Here is a 15,360-nt window from a genome sequence, read left to right as displayed (position 1 = left end):
GTTAAATCATTCGGATTACTCGGTGGAAGGCAATGTTGGTTGCTAGCAAGAAATACAGGGTTGATGGGGCAGTGGGTTCCTCTGGACGCGGTCATGCAATACTTGTTTCTTACCTGCTATAAACGTGATAGTCCACTTACACTGAGTTTAGTCTAAAAGGGTAGTAATGAAAGGGAGGTGATTTGTCTATGTGTCAGTAGGCCAGTAGCAGAACAGAAGTAGGTGCAGATTTCTGTTCATCCAGATGTCTTGAGAAAGGGTTGTGGGTTTGGGATAAGAATATTTAGGCACCATTGAATAAATTAATTCTGGCACTACAGTTCAGTGATTGAAGTTAATTATTTGGTATAGAATTGTTGGTTCAGAAGTTTAGGTTAATGAGTTCAGGACATATTCTTCATGTGTGCACATCAAGTTGAGAAGACTGATAGGTATTTCATGTCAGTACTAGCATCCGATTACTAATCTAGAATTTCCTTTGAATGCACTTAAATTACAGTTGGAAATTCACCTGTTAATGCAGAGATGGAGCATTTTCTGGTCTTTGGTATTGAACCATAATGTTACTCTTTGATAAGTGGGAATCAGTCACCTAAACAGTCTGCATTTGAAAAGCTTTTCATTTTTGATGTGTTGCAAGAAGTACATTCTTTGGATTTTCTATGACTTATAACTAGAGTATTGTATGCTGCCTTTGGGGTTTGTTGAATATTTGTAGTGACATGCAAAAGTCAGTGAATTACAAGTAAGTCTCCATTTCTGAGGGTCCATATTCATAATAAGTTATAGCTATTGTTTCACCTTGGTTATTTTATGAACAAATGTTCATGATCTTCAGGTAATTCATTTTCACTGTATTTCAATTTTTATTTCCTCATTTTAATATCATGGATTAAGGCTTGACTCTTGCTAGTGCTAGGCTTTGGTTCTGCAGCACATGAAATCCTGCGCTCCCCTTCAGATCTGCAGATTGCTGGAGCATGTGCTTCACATGCTGCCGAAGCAAAGCGCTCACCCCTGTGAGACCGAGCGTCCCGCAGCCACAGCGTGAACACGTGCAATAGCTGTGCTGGTGGAACTAGTTAGATTTCTGCGGTGTAACTTAAAGCTGATAGGGAAGGCAGTCTCGTTCCTCAGTTTCACAAGTGCTTTGAAAGCCCATGAATTATTCTAAAAATGGACCAGAATTAACCGTTTCTGGGATTGCTTAAATGTAGCAGAGTATTAATAGGAGCCTTGACCATGGATTTTTCTGGCTGCATAGTCTGGTGTTTGGGTCCTCCTGTGTTTCAGCCCTTCTCTTAAAATGAACAACCTTGTTAATACGGAAAATAATTAGTGGGGATTTCTTAATTGAAGAAAAATTTGAAGCAGCACACTATAGACAAAAAAGGACGTGGACACTGTGTGAAGGCATATAAAATTCTGAACCTTTTATGTTTGGGTTTTTTTAAAAAAAGATATTTGATACCGTATCAGTGTAGTGATACAGGGTGAGGGGCAAGTGAAGTCAGTGTAAATGAGATGTGCAGTGACAGTATCCACTCCTGAAATTCCCTTGTAACACTGTAATAACCCTAATATCTTCATCATTCCCAGTGCTCACAAATTAACGGGATAATATTTTTTTTATCCTGGCCTTGTTCTGTTGCATTACCAGCTCCAAAAGCCTTTGTTTTCCGTGGGAGGGTGGTGTGTTTCATCCCAGTTGAGCTGACCCAGGAGAAGAGAAGTCACTTGCAGTTTTAACTTGTGGTAGGCTGGCAAGCAGCCCCCTGGGCAAGGACCGTGGCATTTTAGCTCACGTGGTGGCTATCGTAGCTGCAGCTGCCCTGCTGGGAAGGTGATTATGTGGCGATGTCAGTGTGGGCTATATTAACTAGAATAAAATACACCTTTTTCCTTTCCGTGTCAGTCCCACAGTAGAGGGAGTATTCAGTGTGCTGCTGCATTTAAGTGGTTCTTGGCTAGCAGAGTAGCTCTTAAAGCCGGAGCCAGCTGGCAGAGTTCGCCGAAGTTTTCAGGCTCTTATAAATTATGCTATGGTAACACGGACTGGGCTCCAGCCTGGGGAGGCGGCAGATTGCTCTGCAAAACCTCTTTCCCCAATTCATCGGGTGCTGCTGAAGGACCTGCTGCTGTTTGCTTGGGCTGTCTTTCACGAGCGTTTAGAAAATGTGCAGTGGTGACGTGACAGCCAGTGTGTGTCGCAGGAGGAAATTCTGATCCACACGTTTCGATAAGTGCCTGTAAATGGCTTTTGTTGTCTCCAGGAAAGCACAGCCTTGGAGACCTGTCACCAGTAGTTTTAAGTGTATGAGTATGTGTTTGAAGGGGCAAGCTGCCATATTTATTAATCTCCATCCCTTAAGTTGTTGGTTCATTGTGACATTGAGTCTTGTTTGATGCCTTTTATACTTACCATTCTTACGATTCTAGTGTTTGAATACTAAAACTGCGTTTTACTGTGCTGCCATTGCTGCTTATACTCTCTCACTCTTGATCCTCCATAAAGCTCCTTTATTTTGATGATCCTTTGTGGCCTTCCTGCATTTTACAGCTGTGGCCTCTCTTTGTTACCTTTGTTCATGTGTGAATTCATATCCTTTCCAAACATTTAGCCTCCTCTTTTTTTTTTCTTTTTTTTTTCTTTTTGTTTTTTAAATGACCCTGACAACTTTGGTTCCAGTTCATCTGAAACAAACAAACAAACAAAAAAACAAACAAAACAAACAAACAAAAAAAAAAACCCCAAACCTGCCCCCCCAAAAAACCCCACCAAAATCTGTGTTACTTTGATTTTGTTTTTTTTTTTTCAAATGCAGATTGTATTTTTGTAGAGTTGTATTCCAATTTACTCAGCTTGGTTTGTTAAACTGCAGTGTTGGTTTTGCTGAGTATAACTTGGATTGGCTCTTGGTCTGGTGACCAAAAATTGTACCTAGCCTCACATTCAATTTGTAAAGCTTAATTCCACATCTTTAATGTACCTGATAAATATATTGTATGTATGTACAATATTTAATGTTGTGCACATATATACATATATTGTACTTATAGATAAAGGGCTGGAAACTCTGACCCATAATTGCATTTCTGTTAAATGTTTGTCTAGAGTATGGATTTGGTTTCATTTATATTAAATAATATTAGCTGAGCAATTGGTCACATTTAATCTTACAGTCAAATAACTTTTGAACTTAATATTTTTATAGATTTTTTTTTTTATACCAAGTGTTCCTGCTTTTACAGTTTTTACTGACAAATCAGTAAATGCTTTCAGCATATTCTCTAATTACTTAAATCTGTAATAAATGTATTTGTAAAGCTTTTTGACAGGCTATTTTTTTTTCCCTAAAGGAAGCTCGGTCTGTCACAAGCCTGGAATCAAAGAGCATTTTTTCCTTAAGTAATGCAAATCAAATCCAAATTCTTAAATTTGAAGTCTATACAAACGTAGCGCTTGGTAGCTACTTCAGTAAACCTCCCCAAATTCTGAATTTGATCAACGAACAAGTTGTTAGTATTGTATAAAATGAGACCGAATGCTAATCTGTGCTTTGCCTTGGCTTTCTGCTCTGTGTTGTCTTGGTGTTTGCGTCTTACCTCTTACGTCTGTGCTGTTTGTTCCCTCCCCTGTTCTCTAATCCTGCCCTCCCCTCCCCTCTGTTCCTCCTCATTGTCCACACTGACCCATCAATCAACCAACAACGCCCCCCCTTTCGTCGTGGTGATCTGCCCTGCTCTGGTTGGTGGCTCCGTGCTTGGGTGGCTGTGTGTTGTGCTGGACCAGTTCACCCAAATATGGCCTTCTTGCTGACAGGTATCACTTCTGTGAGAAGTGTTTCACTGAAATCCAGGGGGAGAATGTCACCCTGGGTGATGACCCTTCCCAGCCTCAAACGTAAGTAGCTTCCTTTCTCCTGCATGCTGCCTTTTGGGATAGGAGGGGTGGCATGTAGTCCTGAGCTGATAGGAAAACCCTGTGGCTGGTGGTGGTGGCGTGGAAATACCTACTTCGCTACTAAGAGGAGACTTTCACAGTAACAGATGATTAACAGTTGTTCCTGTGGTGGGTCTGCTCCTCTGCCCGGCTTGCGTCAAGTTGCGCTGCCCAAAAGCTGCCTGTGGACTAGGTGCAGGGGCTGGCAGGCGCTAGGTAACGTGGTTGGGGGCTGGGGGTGGAAGCTGTGTCAATAAATGTCACTAATCCATTACCTTTTCAAATGAAAGACTTCGCCTAATCCAGACGTCTCACCTTTTGAAGTACAGCTTTTGTTTATGAAACCAATGGCTTGTCTTTAACCTGACGAGAAAATAAGATGCTCTAAGATTTGAGGAATACGAGCCGTTTTGGAAGGTGGCTGCTTTACTGACAATAGCTTCCCTTGCTCTTTATGATTTTAAATTTGTGTATACTTGGGTATCTCTTATTTTGCTTTTAATTTACACAAGTGAAATGGGAAAAACATTTTCTGTAGCTTAAAATAAAAAGAACTGAATTGCTTTCTCTGAATAGAAAATAAATACCGATATGCTTTCTTCTGACTTACAAGTTTGCTCATTTGCTGCAATTCAGAGAAGCGTGTTGTTTTGGCCTCTGATATAAAGGTTCTACTGAGTTTTCATATTAACTCTTTGTCTCTAGAACCATCTCTAAGGATCAGTTTGAAAAGAAGAAAAATGATACACTAGATCCAGAGCCGTAAGTACCGAGTGTTGTTTTTCTTAGGATAATATCATCGCTTTGACTTGTCCTTTAGCCAGCCCTTCAGAAATCAAAAATCCTTCCCCCTGCCCCGCCCCCCCCCCCATCTCTGGCCAAACAGGCTGCAGAATCTTTCTCTAGAGTTCATAGCACAGCATACAAACTTCATTTCTACCATTGGTAGCCCAGAAGGAAAATATGAGCCTGTTTAATGGCAGTTTCTGGTTCTGTTTATTTGGGTAATTCCTAAGGTGTGTTCTGCACAACTGGCTGAAAACGGCCCCCATTGTACAGACTTTCACACCAAGCCCTGAGTACCTGGTGGGGAGTTCTGCATTTTCCTCTTGGTTTAGCCAGACTTTTGAAACACATTTTTCTCTTCACTTGGTGGCTTAGCCCACTGAAAGAGCCATCCTCCTCCCTTGCGTTTACTAGCCTCAGGAAGTTTAGTCAAAGCAGAGTTGAACATTCCTTTAGTAGCACTGTGCTGCTTTTCCTACTGTCCTTAACTAGCTGAAATGAGGTTTTATCTTACTCTTACTTTGGTCTCTGGCAGTTTGATATGCAGTGCATTTTGGTTCCTTTCTTTATCTTTGCAAATACTAAATAGAGCTCCTCCCCCAGACCTTTAAAGGTAGACTGCCAGGATGGACCCCGGTGTATTTGGCTTCGTAACCAGCGCTGCAGTCTTGACTGAGAAAACCTGTAACGGTTTTCCCATCCAAAAAAAGAATTTTGACATACTATACTACAGCAGACCCGTGCAGGCAAAGACAAGCTAATACATGCTTTCTTGGCACAGTGATTCATGAATGACTAGTTTTTTACGTTTACAGTAAGTTGAGCAACCGTTTAGTCAGCTTGTGGTTGCTGCAACAATTGAAAATTAAATCTGCGGAGGTATTGTTGAGCAGAATTCTGTGAAGCTGGGAAAACTTAGAACTCTGCTTAGAAGAGGATAGAAAAGATCCAGGAAAAGTTGTGCATGACAGCCCATTTCACATTTTTAAACTAGTACATTTTCTATATATATATATATATATATATTATTTTTGCATGACATTGAAGCTATTCTAATGAGGGGTTTTTTTTAACTGACATGTAAATTGGGCCTGCTGAAGCTGATTAAATCCTTAGCAGAGGGTTCAAAAGTCCTTGCTGAATTCTGGAAAATTACTTTTCTAACAACAAAAGTGATCAGCTGCTGTTTTTTCTTCTCAGGTTTGTTGACTGCAAAGAGTGTGGTCGGAAGATGCACCAGATTTGTGTATTACATTATGATATTATTTGGCCTTCCGGGTAAGCCGATTCTTAGTTTTTTACTCCTTGTATAAGACCAATGTGGTTTAGAAAATTAAGATTTTCTGCCTTTGCTCTTTAATGTGCAGTCACTGCCTTTTTAAGAACAGAGTACAAAAGAACGAAGCGTTTCTAAATAAAATACATTTTTTTGGTGTTTGGGGTCTCATTTCAGTATATGCAGATGAAAATGTGCATGAAACCAACTTGTTCATATACGCAGATTTCTGTGGTTTCTTTCTAACTACTAAACAATGGAAGGTGGTTGGAGGTAAGTTTGTATACTACAGAGCACAAACGCAGGTGTAACTGTTTGGCAGAATTAGACCAGCTCATAAAGGTGTTAAGTCCCTCAAATAGAAAGATACAAGCTGTTCAAATCCAGAAAAAATTGTATTGTGCTCTGACACTTCAATTATGGATCCAAACATTGGGTTTCAGCTAGCTGATACTGGGTTTATGCTAAGTGTTTGACAATTTTTTTCTCAATAGGTTTGTCTGTGATAATTGTCTGAAGAAAACTGGTAGAACACGCAAAGAAAACAAATTCAGTGCTAAAAGTGAGTCTGATATTTCTATTTTTATCTTTAACTTTCATTTTCTCCCAGCCACCCCTAAGAGATTTTTTTGATTGAGACTTTCTGAAGTCATGACAGAGAGTACAGGAACATTTGCAAAACGGGGAGTAGTGTAGCCCAAGGCTTTGGCAGCTGTCGGAATTTTAATCAGTGTTGTAAAGACCTGCTCTTCATGTGTTTCTGGTCAGTCTTAATGCTGCTTGAGGTATCCATGTCCTTAGTTTTATAAGATAAAAAAAATAAAAAGGGAGGGGGAAACAGAACAGGAGAAACATAAGGCTGCATGCACTTCACTGGCTGTATTCAGGCATGTTTCCACGTAGCGCTGAAACTGTGGTAAGTTACTGTCACCTCTGTGCCCTTCAAATAACATGTAGTAACGAGGTGTACTGCATTTCAGGTGTGCTGTGGTGGTGCCAAGTACTAATGTATTTGAAGAGCTTTTCTTGCTGCTGGAGTGGACTGTGGTATAAGAACTGTCCGCTGGAATTAGTAACCCATTGTACTATGTGTCCAGATTTTCTTGGAAGTAACCATTGTCATAAATAATTGTGTTAAAATGGGCACTAAAGAGAGTGCCAGAAGATGTCAGGTCAAGTTGTCTGAGTCTCCTTAGTAATCCTTACACAGGTGTTCTTTGCCTGCATTTAACATCAGACAACAGAATTTGATAACTTCTACTCGTACATGTTTTGGGGAGGCAGGGAAGAGAGTAGGGACTAGCATTGGAAATGCAGTGTCAGTGGCATGGGGTAGAAAAATAAAGTGAGTGTAGAAGCCAAGAGGGTGATTCAGCCACTTGAACTAGAAGTTGCAGGTACACTTGGTTCCTCCCCTGTTCTTCTTTGGTCCTTGGAAGTTCTGGGCATTATTACCTTGTCATGCTGTGACTTTGCAAGCCTGAATCTTCCAAATTGTAATAAAGGCATGGTTTTGCATTAAATCTAACTTCTTGATAACTTTGTGGTTGATTGCATAATAAGAGATTCGAAGGGGGGTAATTTGGAGATGATAATGCTGTATGAGACATGCTAAGTTGTAGTTATCAAAACGGTCTCTGGAGTAACCTGACGCATGGAAGAAGGTAGTATTGTTAAAAAGATTAAAATTAGTCTCATTAAAGACAGATTAAGATTGTAGGAGAACATTAATAAAATGATGAATTAAAAATGTAGGCTTAGATAAGCATTTTAAACAGATGTCTCTACTATTATATGCTGACTTTACAGCATATATTGATGTAAATTGTCTTAAATAAGTATGCGATTCCTTCCATGTCTGCAGTTGTTCTGTGACGTCACTTAAAGTTTGAGTAACCAGCCATTTAGTTCAAGGTAACCATTAACCATTCTGTTCCTTGGAGGTCTGGACAGGGAAATAATGGTGCTTTTTTCCTTTCCACTGATCTTTTCTTTCTCATTTCCTTGCTGTCTGGCTATCTTGTTTTCTTTTTCACATGACGATTGGAGTCCTGCTGCCAGCTGTAATCCACTGGTGGGCTCAGCTCCTGAGATCAGTTTTCTTTAACAACGCTCTAGTGAAAATACCAGAACAAGGAAGGAGAGCCTGCTCTTGTCAAAACCATGGTCTTACTACTAACCTGAAAACAAACACGAGTGATGAAAGTTTGAAACATTACCATGTTTCCTCTCCCCCTCAGTCCCCATAAAAACCTTTACTTACAGAATTGCCATCAATATTTCTCCGTGCTCTCAAGCGTGCTAGCACAACTGCTAATAATCAAGATAGCATGTCCCTCAGCTGCAAGCTGTTGGTTAGCTGTTATGATAATGTTCATATTTCTAAGGTATATTAAGTAAAAATGGTTATCTTAACCACATCACAAGTTGCATAAAACTGACTGACAGCAAGCCAAATACAACCTGTAAACCAGTGTACAGCTGGATTATGCTGTGAAATTCCAAACTTTTGAAGTCTTTTTCTTACTAAGAAAATCTACCAATATTACTTAACCAGTAGCTAATGCAGAGATGTTCAAAGACAAGATATCCAGACAAATAAGTCACCCAGAGTACTTTCCTGAAAAAAAAATCACAGTAAGCCAGAAGTCTGACTTTCTTCCTATCTGCCCTATGTCTTTTTTCAAGTCTGTGCTGCAGTTTTTGTTGAGGCCTGAGCTTTTACTGGAAGTACTTATGTTAGAGGTGTCCAAGAACCAAAATCAAGCTGATTTCCCAAAGGATTTGCATGTTCTAATAAAATATGCAGGTTTTAGATCCTCTATTTACAGTGCATGTAATCTTAGTGTTGCCTGTTTCTTTTATCTGCTTATCTGGTCTTTTTTTTGTTTGTTTTTCAAGTCTTAATGCATTGCAACATAAGGAAGGAAGCAGATACCCTCTGGTTGCTTAGCATTGGAAAGATGATAAAATGAAAACACAACAAGACAGTAGAGTTAACTAAAATGGCTTTCTAAAAATGTACCAACTCATTAGCTGAAATGGAGCTGGGTTTTTTTTCTGTCTTCAGAGAAATCAACAAAACGAAATAATTCCTGCAGAAATTATTTGTGAATTTTCTTTACAGTTCTTTGAATTTCCTTTAAAATCAACTGCCTTCTGTAATCTGTGGAAAGCCCAGTATATTGTATTCGGCTGGGAAACTCTGGGAAAGGCCAGTGTATTGGAACTGGTAAAGGGCATAGTGTATTTTTACTTTAACCTGCCTTTAAATTTAATTATTGGGCCGCAAGTAAATGATACTTAAACTGTGTTGTGCTGGTTATGACAACAGAATCTCACTGGACAAGGGGACAGACTAAAAGATGTAAAACAAGATTGCCATGTTTTGTGATCTCTATAAACTGATTAAAAAAAAATAGTAAGTGTATAAATCCCTTAAAAAGCAAGATCTTCCTTTGAATATACGTGACTCTTTTTCCCCAGTATTGGAGCCTAAAATAATTTTTAGCATAGATGTTTCACTGCAGCATTCTGTATGCAAACTCAGTAGTCAGGAAGAAGAACCAACAGCTCTCTGTCAGTAGCCAAAGAACGACCGAAAAATGAAGCAATGGAGAGCTGAAAATTAAATGCATTTTAGGAAAACGAACATCTGTAGATTGCACCATTGCTTTGGAAGAGATAGCAGATTGACCATAAAAATGAAGTAGAAATACGAGCTGGTAAAATAAGTACAGCAGGAGAAGAGAAATAGTCATAAATCTTCAAGTCAAAATAGTGTGCTACTTCTGTTTTCTTAATTTAAACCAAAATCTTCATCTTAATTTCTCTAATTTTGTGTGGATTTATTTGAAAACCATCGCATCCTGTAATACTACAACAACAGCTCTCCTGACAAAAGCTAATTATAGAGACCAAGAGAGTGGGTCTGGACAATATGTGGACTTGAACTTTTAAAGACCTCTATCGCTGTGCAAGAACTATTTAAGCTTTATGTGCAGATTACTGTAACTGTTCAATCTAAAAGCTCTCTTGAAAAGAAAAGAAAAGGAAAAGCAATGAAATCTCCATTGAAGTCAAAAGGCTTTTCATTTCTGTTGATTTGCTTTGCTTTGCTTGAAAAGGTGTGGCATTGAGCCAGATCTATAAAATGATGTAATCTCTGTCAAACAGCCAGATAGTGTTTTTGTTAGGAGAAAACATTTGCAGTGTTCATAAAATAAGCCTGCAAATTTAAAAATGCTATGTAAAGCCGCCTTTGTTAGTTCACTTACTAAGTAATTTCCCCACTATAGTGCTTTTAGCTTCCGCAGCAGGGTATGAACACATAAGGCTTGTGTAAAAACATGGATGGGTTTGCTTTTTTAATTTTGCCTGCGTAAATAAAAACATCAAATTTTCATACAAAGGGGGAAAAAAGCCTACTGCTACTATACAGAGAAGCAAGCTGAAAGACTTTACAAGCACGGTAACACCCTGAACTTAACAGTGATTTCTCTAGTAATAACGTTTCCGTCATGTTCTCCCCCTTCATTTCTAGGGCTACAGACTACACGTTTAGGAAACCATTTGGAAGACAGAGTAAACAAATTTTTACGGCGACAGAATCATCCTGAAGCTGGAGAGGTCTTTGTCAGAGTAGTAGCCAGTTCAGATAAGACAGTAGAAGTTAAACCAGGAATGAAATCCAGGTTAGTTCTATTAATTACAATAAATGCAATCTTTTTTTTTTTCTTTTAATTTTGGAGTTTCCCTGCATAAATATTGCAAAATTGTGCCAATTTGCACCTTAATCCCTCTGCACATATTTGAAACTTAGGCATAAGGGAGATTATGAAAGGTAAAAAAAGCAGTATGCAGTAAATAAACTCAAAGGAGGTGACAGTTGTATTTTGACTGGGGGGGGGGGGGGGAGTAGTGGGGACAGCCTGGTTTTGATTATAATACTGTGACTTTGTATTATTAATCTTGAGAAAGTCTGACCACATTTTGCTTAGCATTACAAAATTCATAGTTTAGTTTGAAACAGTTGCTGAGATTCTGTTCCTTACTGTTCCTTCATTTTGCTGTGTTTTTAGAAGTACTTTAGCTTTCAAAAGTTATTTTTCATTTGCTTCCTCGTAAATGAAAAGCTGAAAAGGTTTATTCTATGAAGTATTTTGGCTTTAATTCATAAAGACAGTGTTTATGTGACATCACTTCACCATAATGTATCAGGTTTTCTACTCTGCAATATATTTAAAGGCTTGTGGTTTCTGAGGATGCTCTTGTACTCAATGCTTGCCTGTGCAGTCATACGTTAGCTATATGTGGAAACTGTCTTTCTGTGAGTTTCACAGTAACAGGACTCCCTGTTTTAATGCAGCTCTGATCTGACCCTGTTTAACTTCTGCATAATAATAAAATAAACCTTAAAAATAAGGTTGAAAAGCATTTCCTCGTTCTTTTAGGACACAGATTTAATAATAGGCTTTTTGTTGTTTGTTTTTTTTATCCTTTTTTTTTTTTTCCCCCCTCCTGTTCTTCATCACCCTTTCATTCAGATTTGTGGATTCTGGTGAGATGTCAGAATCTTTCCCTTACCGTACCAAAGCTCTATTTGCATTTGAGGAGATAGACGGAGTAGATGTGTGCTTCTTCGGCATGCACGTACAGGAGTACGGCTCGGATTGCCCCCCTCCAAATACAAGGTACTCTCCTTTCTGTGCTTCCTGTACTGGAGGTGCATGCACAGAGAACATCTCGCTACATTCACTGGGCAGTTACTCTCAAACACAGAAGAACAGGAGATACGTTTCAATTATGTGGCACAAATAAGTCCTACCCTGTGACTGCAGGTGGCTTTGAAGGGGAAAGCAAGTGTCACGTAAAATGTTACAGTTTCTTATATTCTGTATTAAAGTTTGTCTCTCTATGTATATTCTTGATGTCTAAAAAGATTCTGCCCATCTTTTGCTTTTGAGAACTGTTTATATTATGATAAGATGCTTAAATATGCATTAGAATAATGTCATCTTTAATTTGTCTTTGTTCAGTATGGCTGTATATGTATCTAGTATACAAGTCAGCTCTCAGCAGACAAAGCAGACGTTCAGCCGTACATGATTTTCTATCATTCTTCTCTCATTACTATAGGCGTGTGTACATATCGTATCTAGATAGTATTCATTTCTTCCGCCCCCGTTGTCTCCGAACTGCAGTTTATCATGAAATCCTCATTGGATATTTGGAGTATGTGAAGAAACTTGGGTGAGTGAGATCTTTGTACATAAATCTTTTTCGTAGCTTTTTTTTTTTGTTTTGTTTTTAATCCAGGATGCCAAGTAGCTTTTCACTTGGGATAGTGTCTATTTTCTTCTGCCCTCTCTGAGATGTGTGGAACCCATGCCTCTTCTGCAGTGGAGAGAGAAATTTGGATATTATCACTAAGGTGTTTTTTCTGTTGTTAGGGTTCTTAAACTGGCAGCATATCATTCTTTTTATCAGAGGTTCACTTGATGTTTAAGCTTCACTATTATATCTGAGACCTTTTCTCATCCCTTGTACAAATAGAGGTTATTGCCTCAGTGTCTTTGTTGCAAAGAAAAAAGAGGGAAAAAAGAAGAAGGAAAAAAAAAGGAAGCCAGAGGTCTGAATTTATATCTGTTTGTCTGAGTTATTTTTAAGGTGGTAGTCAAAATGGTTAAGATTATTTTTTTTCTTGTGTGTGAAACACAGGTATGTGACAGGACACATCTGGGCCTGTCCCCCAAGTGAAGGAGATGACTATATTTTTCATTGCCATCCGCCTGATCAGAAAATACCCAAACCCAAACGTTTGCAAGAATGGTATAAGAAGATGCTGGACAAGGCATTTGCTGAGAGAATCATTCACGACTACAAGGTTTGCTACTGTTTATTTCATGAACTAATTTTGGGGGGCTTTTCATTTGAAGGTAGCTAATACTGTTTCATAATGCGTGAAACCATCATAGTACTGTACAAGGGGTTTTATTCTCAGCTAGTGGCTGCGTTTTCTTAGATTTTTCTGGAGGGTTCTGTCTTTCAGGCTGAAAATTCTTTAGGTTTGGTTTCTGCATTAAAAGAAGTGCGCAAGAGCCTGCCTTCACATACTTCTTTTTCACTGCAGTTTTCCAGGCAAGGAAGTGTGTGTAGGTTGTTAAGGTTTATAGAAGTTACTTGCTTGATGGGGTGGAACACTGGACCTCTAGTGTGAAGTCAAAAAAACTGCTTCTAAAACAGCTTCTTCACTTGAAGAGAAAAAGGATGATTTTCATAACTGGAGAATGTCACACACATACCCAAGGAAATAAGTTAAAGATGGCAAAGGTGATGGCAGAGGTAGCATTTGCCACTCCTTACGTGCTAAACTTTACAAAAATTTCCTCGTGGTAGTGACAGTGCGGGGAGGAAAAAAAGAGATGTTTTGATTGCAAGTGACAGTTACTAGATGTGTGGAATAGAAGCGCAGATAGCAAGCCCTGGCATCTGATCTGGCATAGCAAAGAGCTAGAAAATCTGTGTCTCTCCTAATAAGGTGGTCCTGAAATTAATCCAGAGAAGATTGGCTAGTCTTGTACGTGCTTGTTAAATGCAATGCACTTAAAAAAACACCTCCAAAACAACTGTATGAGGCACCTGTTCCTCTTGGTGGTCCCCAGTCCTGGCCAGTTGCCCCAGAGAGCTTCAGCCAGCAGTCAGCGAAGGATGCAGGCTGCACACACACACCCTTCTGCAACCAGGCTTTAGTACTCCTGTGTGTAGTAGTTTGCTGGTGCATTCAGTGATTCCTCCTGGAGTTGCCAGGCTTACCGCCCCTGTGACGTACAGCCCAGGCACATGCACTGAAGTGCTCACGTGCTTTCAGATTTTTAAGGGAAAGGGCTGGGTGAGATGTGCTTGCTGGCACTAGAACAGTCCTGCACTTGTCCAGGAGCAGTGTAGGAAAAGTTGCGTGGGGTAGCTTCATTCTTAATTGGTGTGGTTACCAGGGAGGGGGTTGTTGCATTTTCCAGGGGTATCTTAGTTTCTCCCGTCATGTCAGGATCCTGCATCCTGCAGTCAGTTCAGGAGAGCCTCGGCGCTTTCCGAGGTGGAACAGGAGCAGGCTGTGGGCGGTATTCCAGGCCAGTTTTGGAGCTGCCGGAAGAGGCCTGCCAGGAGTGGGGCATGGGCTGTAGGTGAGGCACCGCTCTTCCGTGTAGCGCTGGATTGTGGCTGTAGTTCTGCCCTCTCTCCTAAGAGGTCTTCACTTACGTGTTGGTACTGTGTTCTGCGCCTAACAGGACATCTTCAAACAAGCAACTGAGGACAGGCTGACGAGTGCCAAGGAGCTGCCTTACTTTGAAGGTGATTTCTGGCCCAATGTGCTGGAAGAAAGCATTAAGGAGTTGGAGCAGGAGGAGGAGGAAAGGAAAAAGGAAGAAAGTACTGCAGCTAGTGAAACAACAGAGGTGAGTTAACTTTATATGCTACATTTGCTTCTGGCTCACAAACTGACAATTCCTTAATAAATCAGAGCATTTACGTCCAGTAAACTAGAAGAGAAGGTCATTCACATTAGACATTAAACTAGGGTTCCCTTCAGCTGCATTTCTGGATTTTTTTTTTTTTCTTGGGTAATAAATATACTGATGGCTTGTTATTTTATTTTGGTTTTTTAACAGAACCAGGAGTCAGTTATGTCAGTTCAGCATCTCTGTTCTCAGAGAAATGTGTTAAGCTACTTTTGGATTGCATCATGACTGCTGCATTTGCTTGCAGCCATGTGGCTGAGCTTCTGGTTCACACCTTTGCAAATCACCTTCAGTATTTGCATTTTGAAAGGTGCTGTATTTTTTCAAAGCTGAAAAAGCTGCTAAGCAAAGGTATTTGTGGTCATCTGCGACAGTAGGGGCTGAAATTTAGAAATATTTATTGCAAGCTTTGCATTGGTGTGAAATACCAGTCCTGGTGGTTGTTTTCCTTCACCAGGGTTCTCTCTGTGTATAAAAAAAACAAACAAGAAGACCCAACAACTTCCTTTTTCAGGGTTCTGGCCAGAATTTCATTGTTCATTTTAATTTGTGTCTTGATTGTATCTGTAACCAAAACCAAACCAGGTCTCAGCACTTCTATACTACCCCTTTTACTTGTGATTTGCAGCAACGCATTTAGAAAATGAATATAGTGGGGAAATCTGAAGTCTGGCTGATTGAGGTGGAACCAAAAGCTTTAACTGGGGGAAAAACTCTCTTCAGCTTAGATGCTGTGACAATTTGCATACGGTACATATTATGTGTGATTGATGTGGAGTGATAAACCTTAATCCATCAATTTCATTATGTCAGAAAGTTCTTTCAATTAAACCTTA

The 15,360-nt window shown here is 39.6% G+C and overlaps 1 protein-coding gene across 1 annotated transcript in view; it reads left to right on the top strand.

Annotated features, from left to right (window-relative positions):
• The window catches only part of CREBBP (CREB binding protein), a 97,374-nt gene that overhangs the window by 72,850 nt on the left and 9,164 nt on the right, over window positions 1–15,360 (top strand). Inside the window, 9 exon segments of the mRNA XM_055807002.1 lie at window positions 3,824–3,904; window positions 4,649–4,705; window positions 5,930–6,007; window positions 6,500–6,567; window positions 10,549–10,699; window positions 11,552–11,698; window positions 12,144–12,257; window positions 12,726–12,891; window positions 14,294–14,461. Coding sequence (XP_055662977.1) covers window positions 3,824–3,904; window positions 4,649–4,705; window positions 5,930–6,007; window positions 6,500–6,567; window positions 10,549–10,699; window positions 11,552–11,698; window positions 12,144–12,257; window positions 12,726–12,891; window positions 14,294–14,461 — 1,030 coding nt within the window.

The sequence above is a fragment of the Falco peregrinus genome, chromosome 5 (genome assembly GCF_023634155.1).
Source record: "Falco peregrinus isolate bFalPer1 chromosome 5, bFalPer1.pri, whole genome shotgun sequence".
NCBI lineage: Eukaryota > Metazoa > Chordata > Aves > Falconiformes > Falconidae > Falco > Falco peregrinus.
This window is presented reverse-complemented; position numbering and strand designations above follow the sequence as displayed.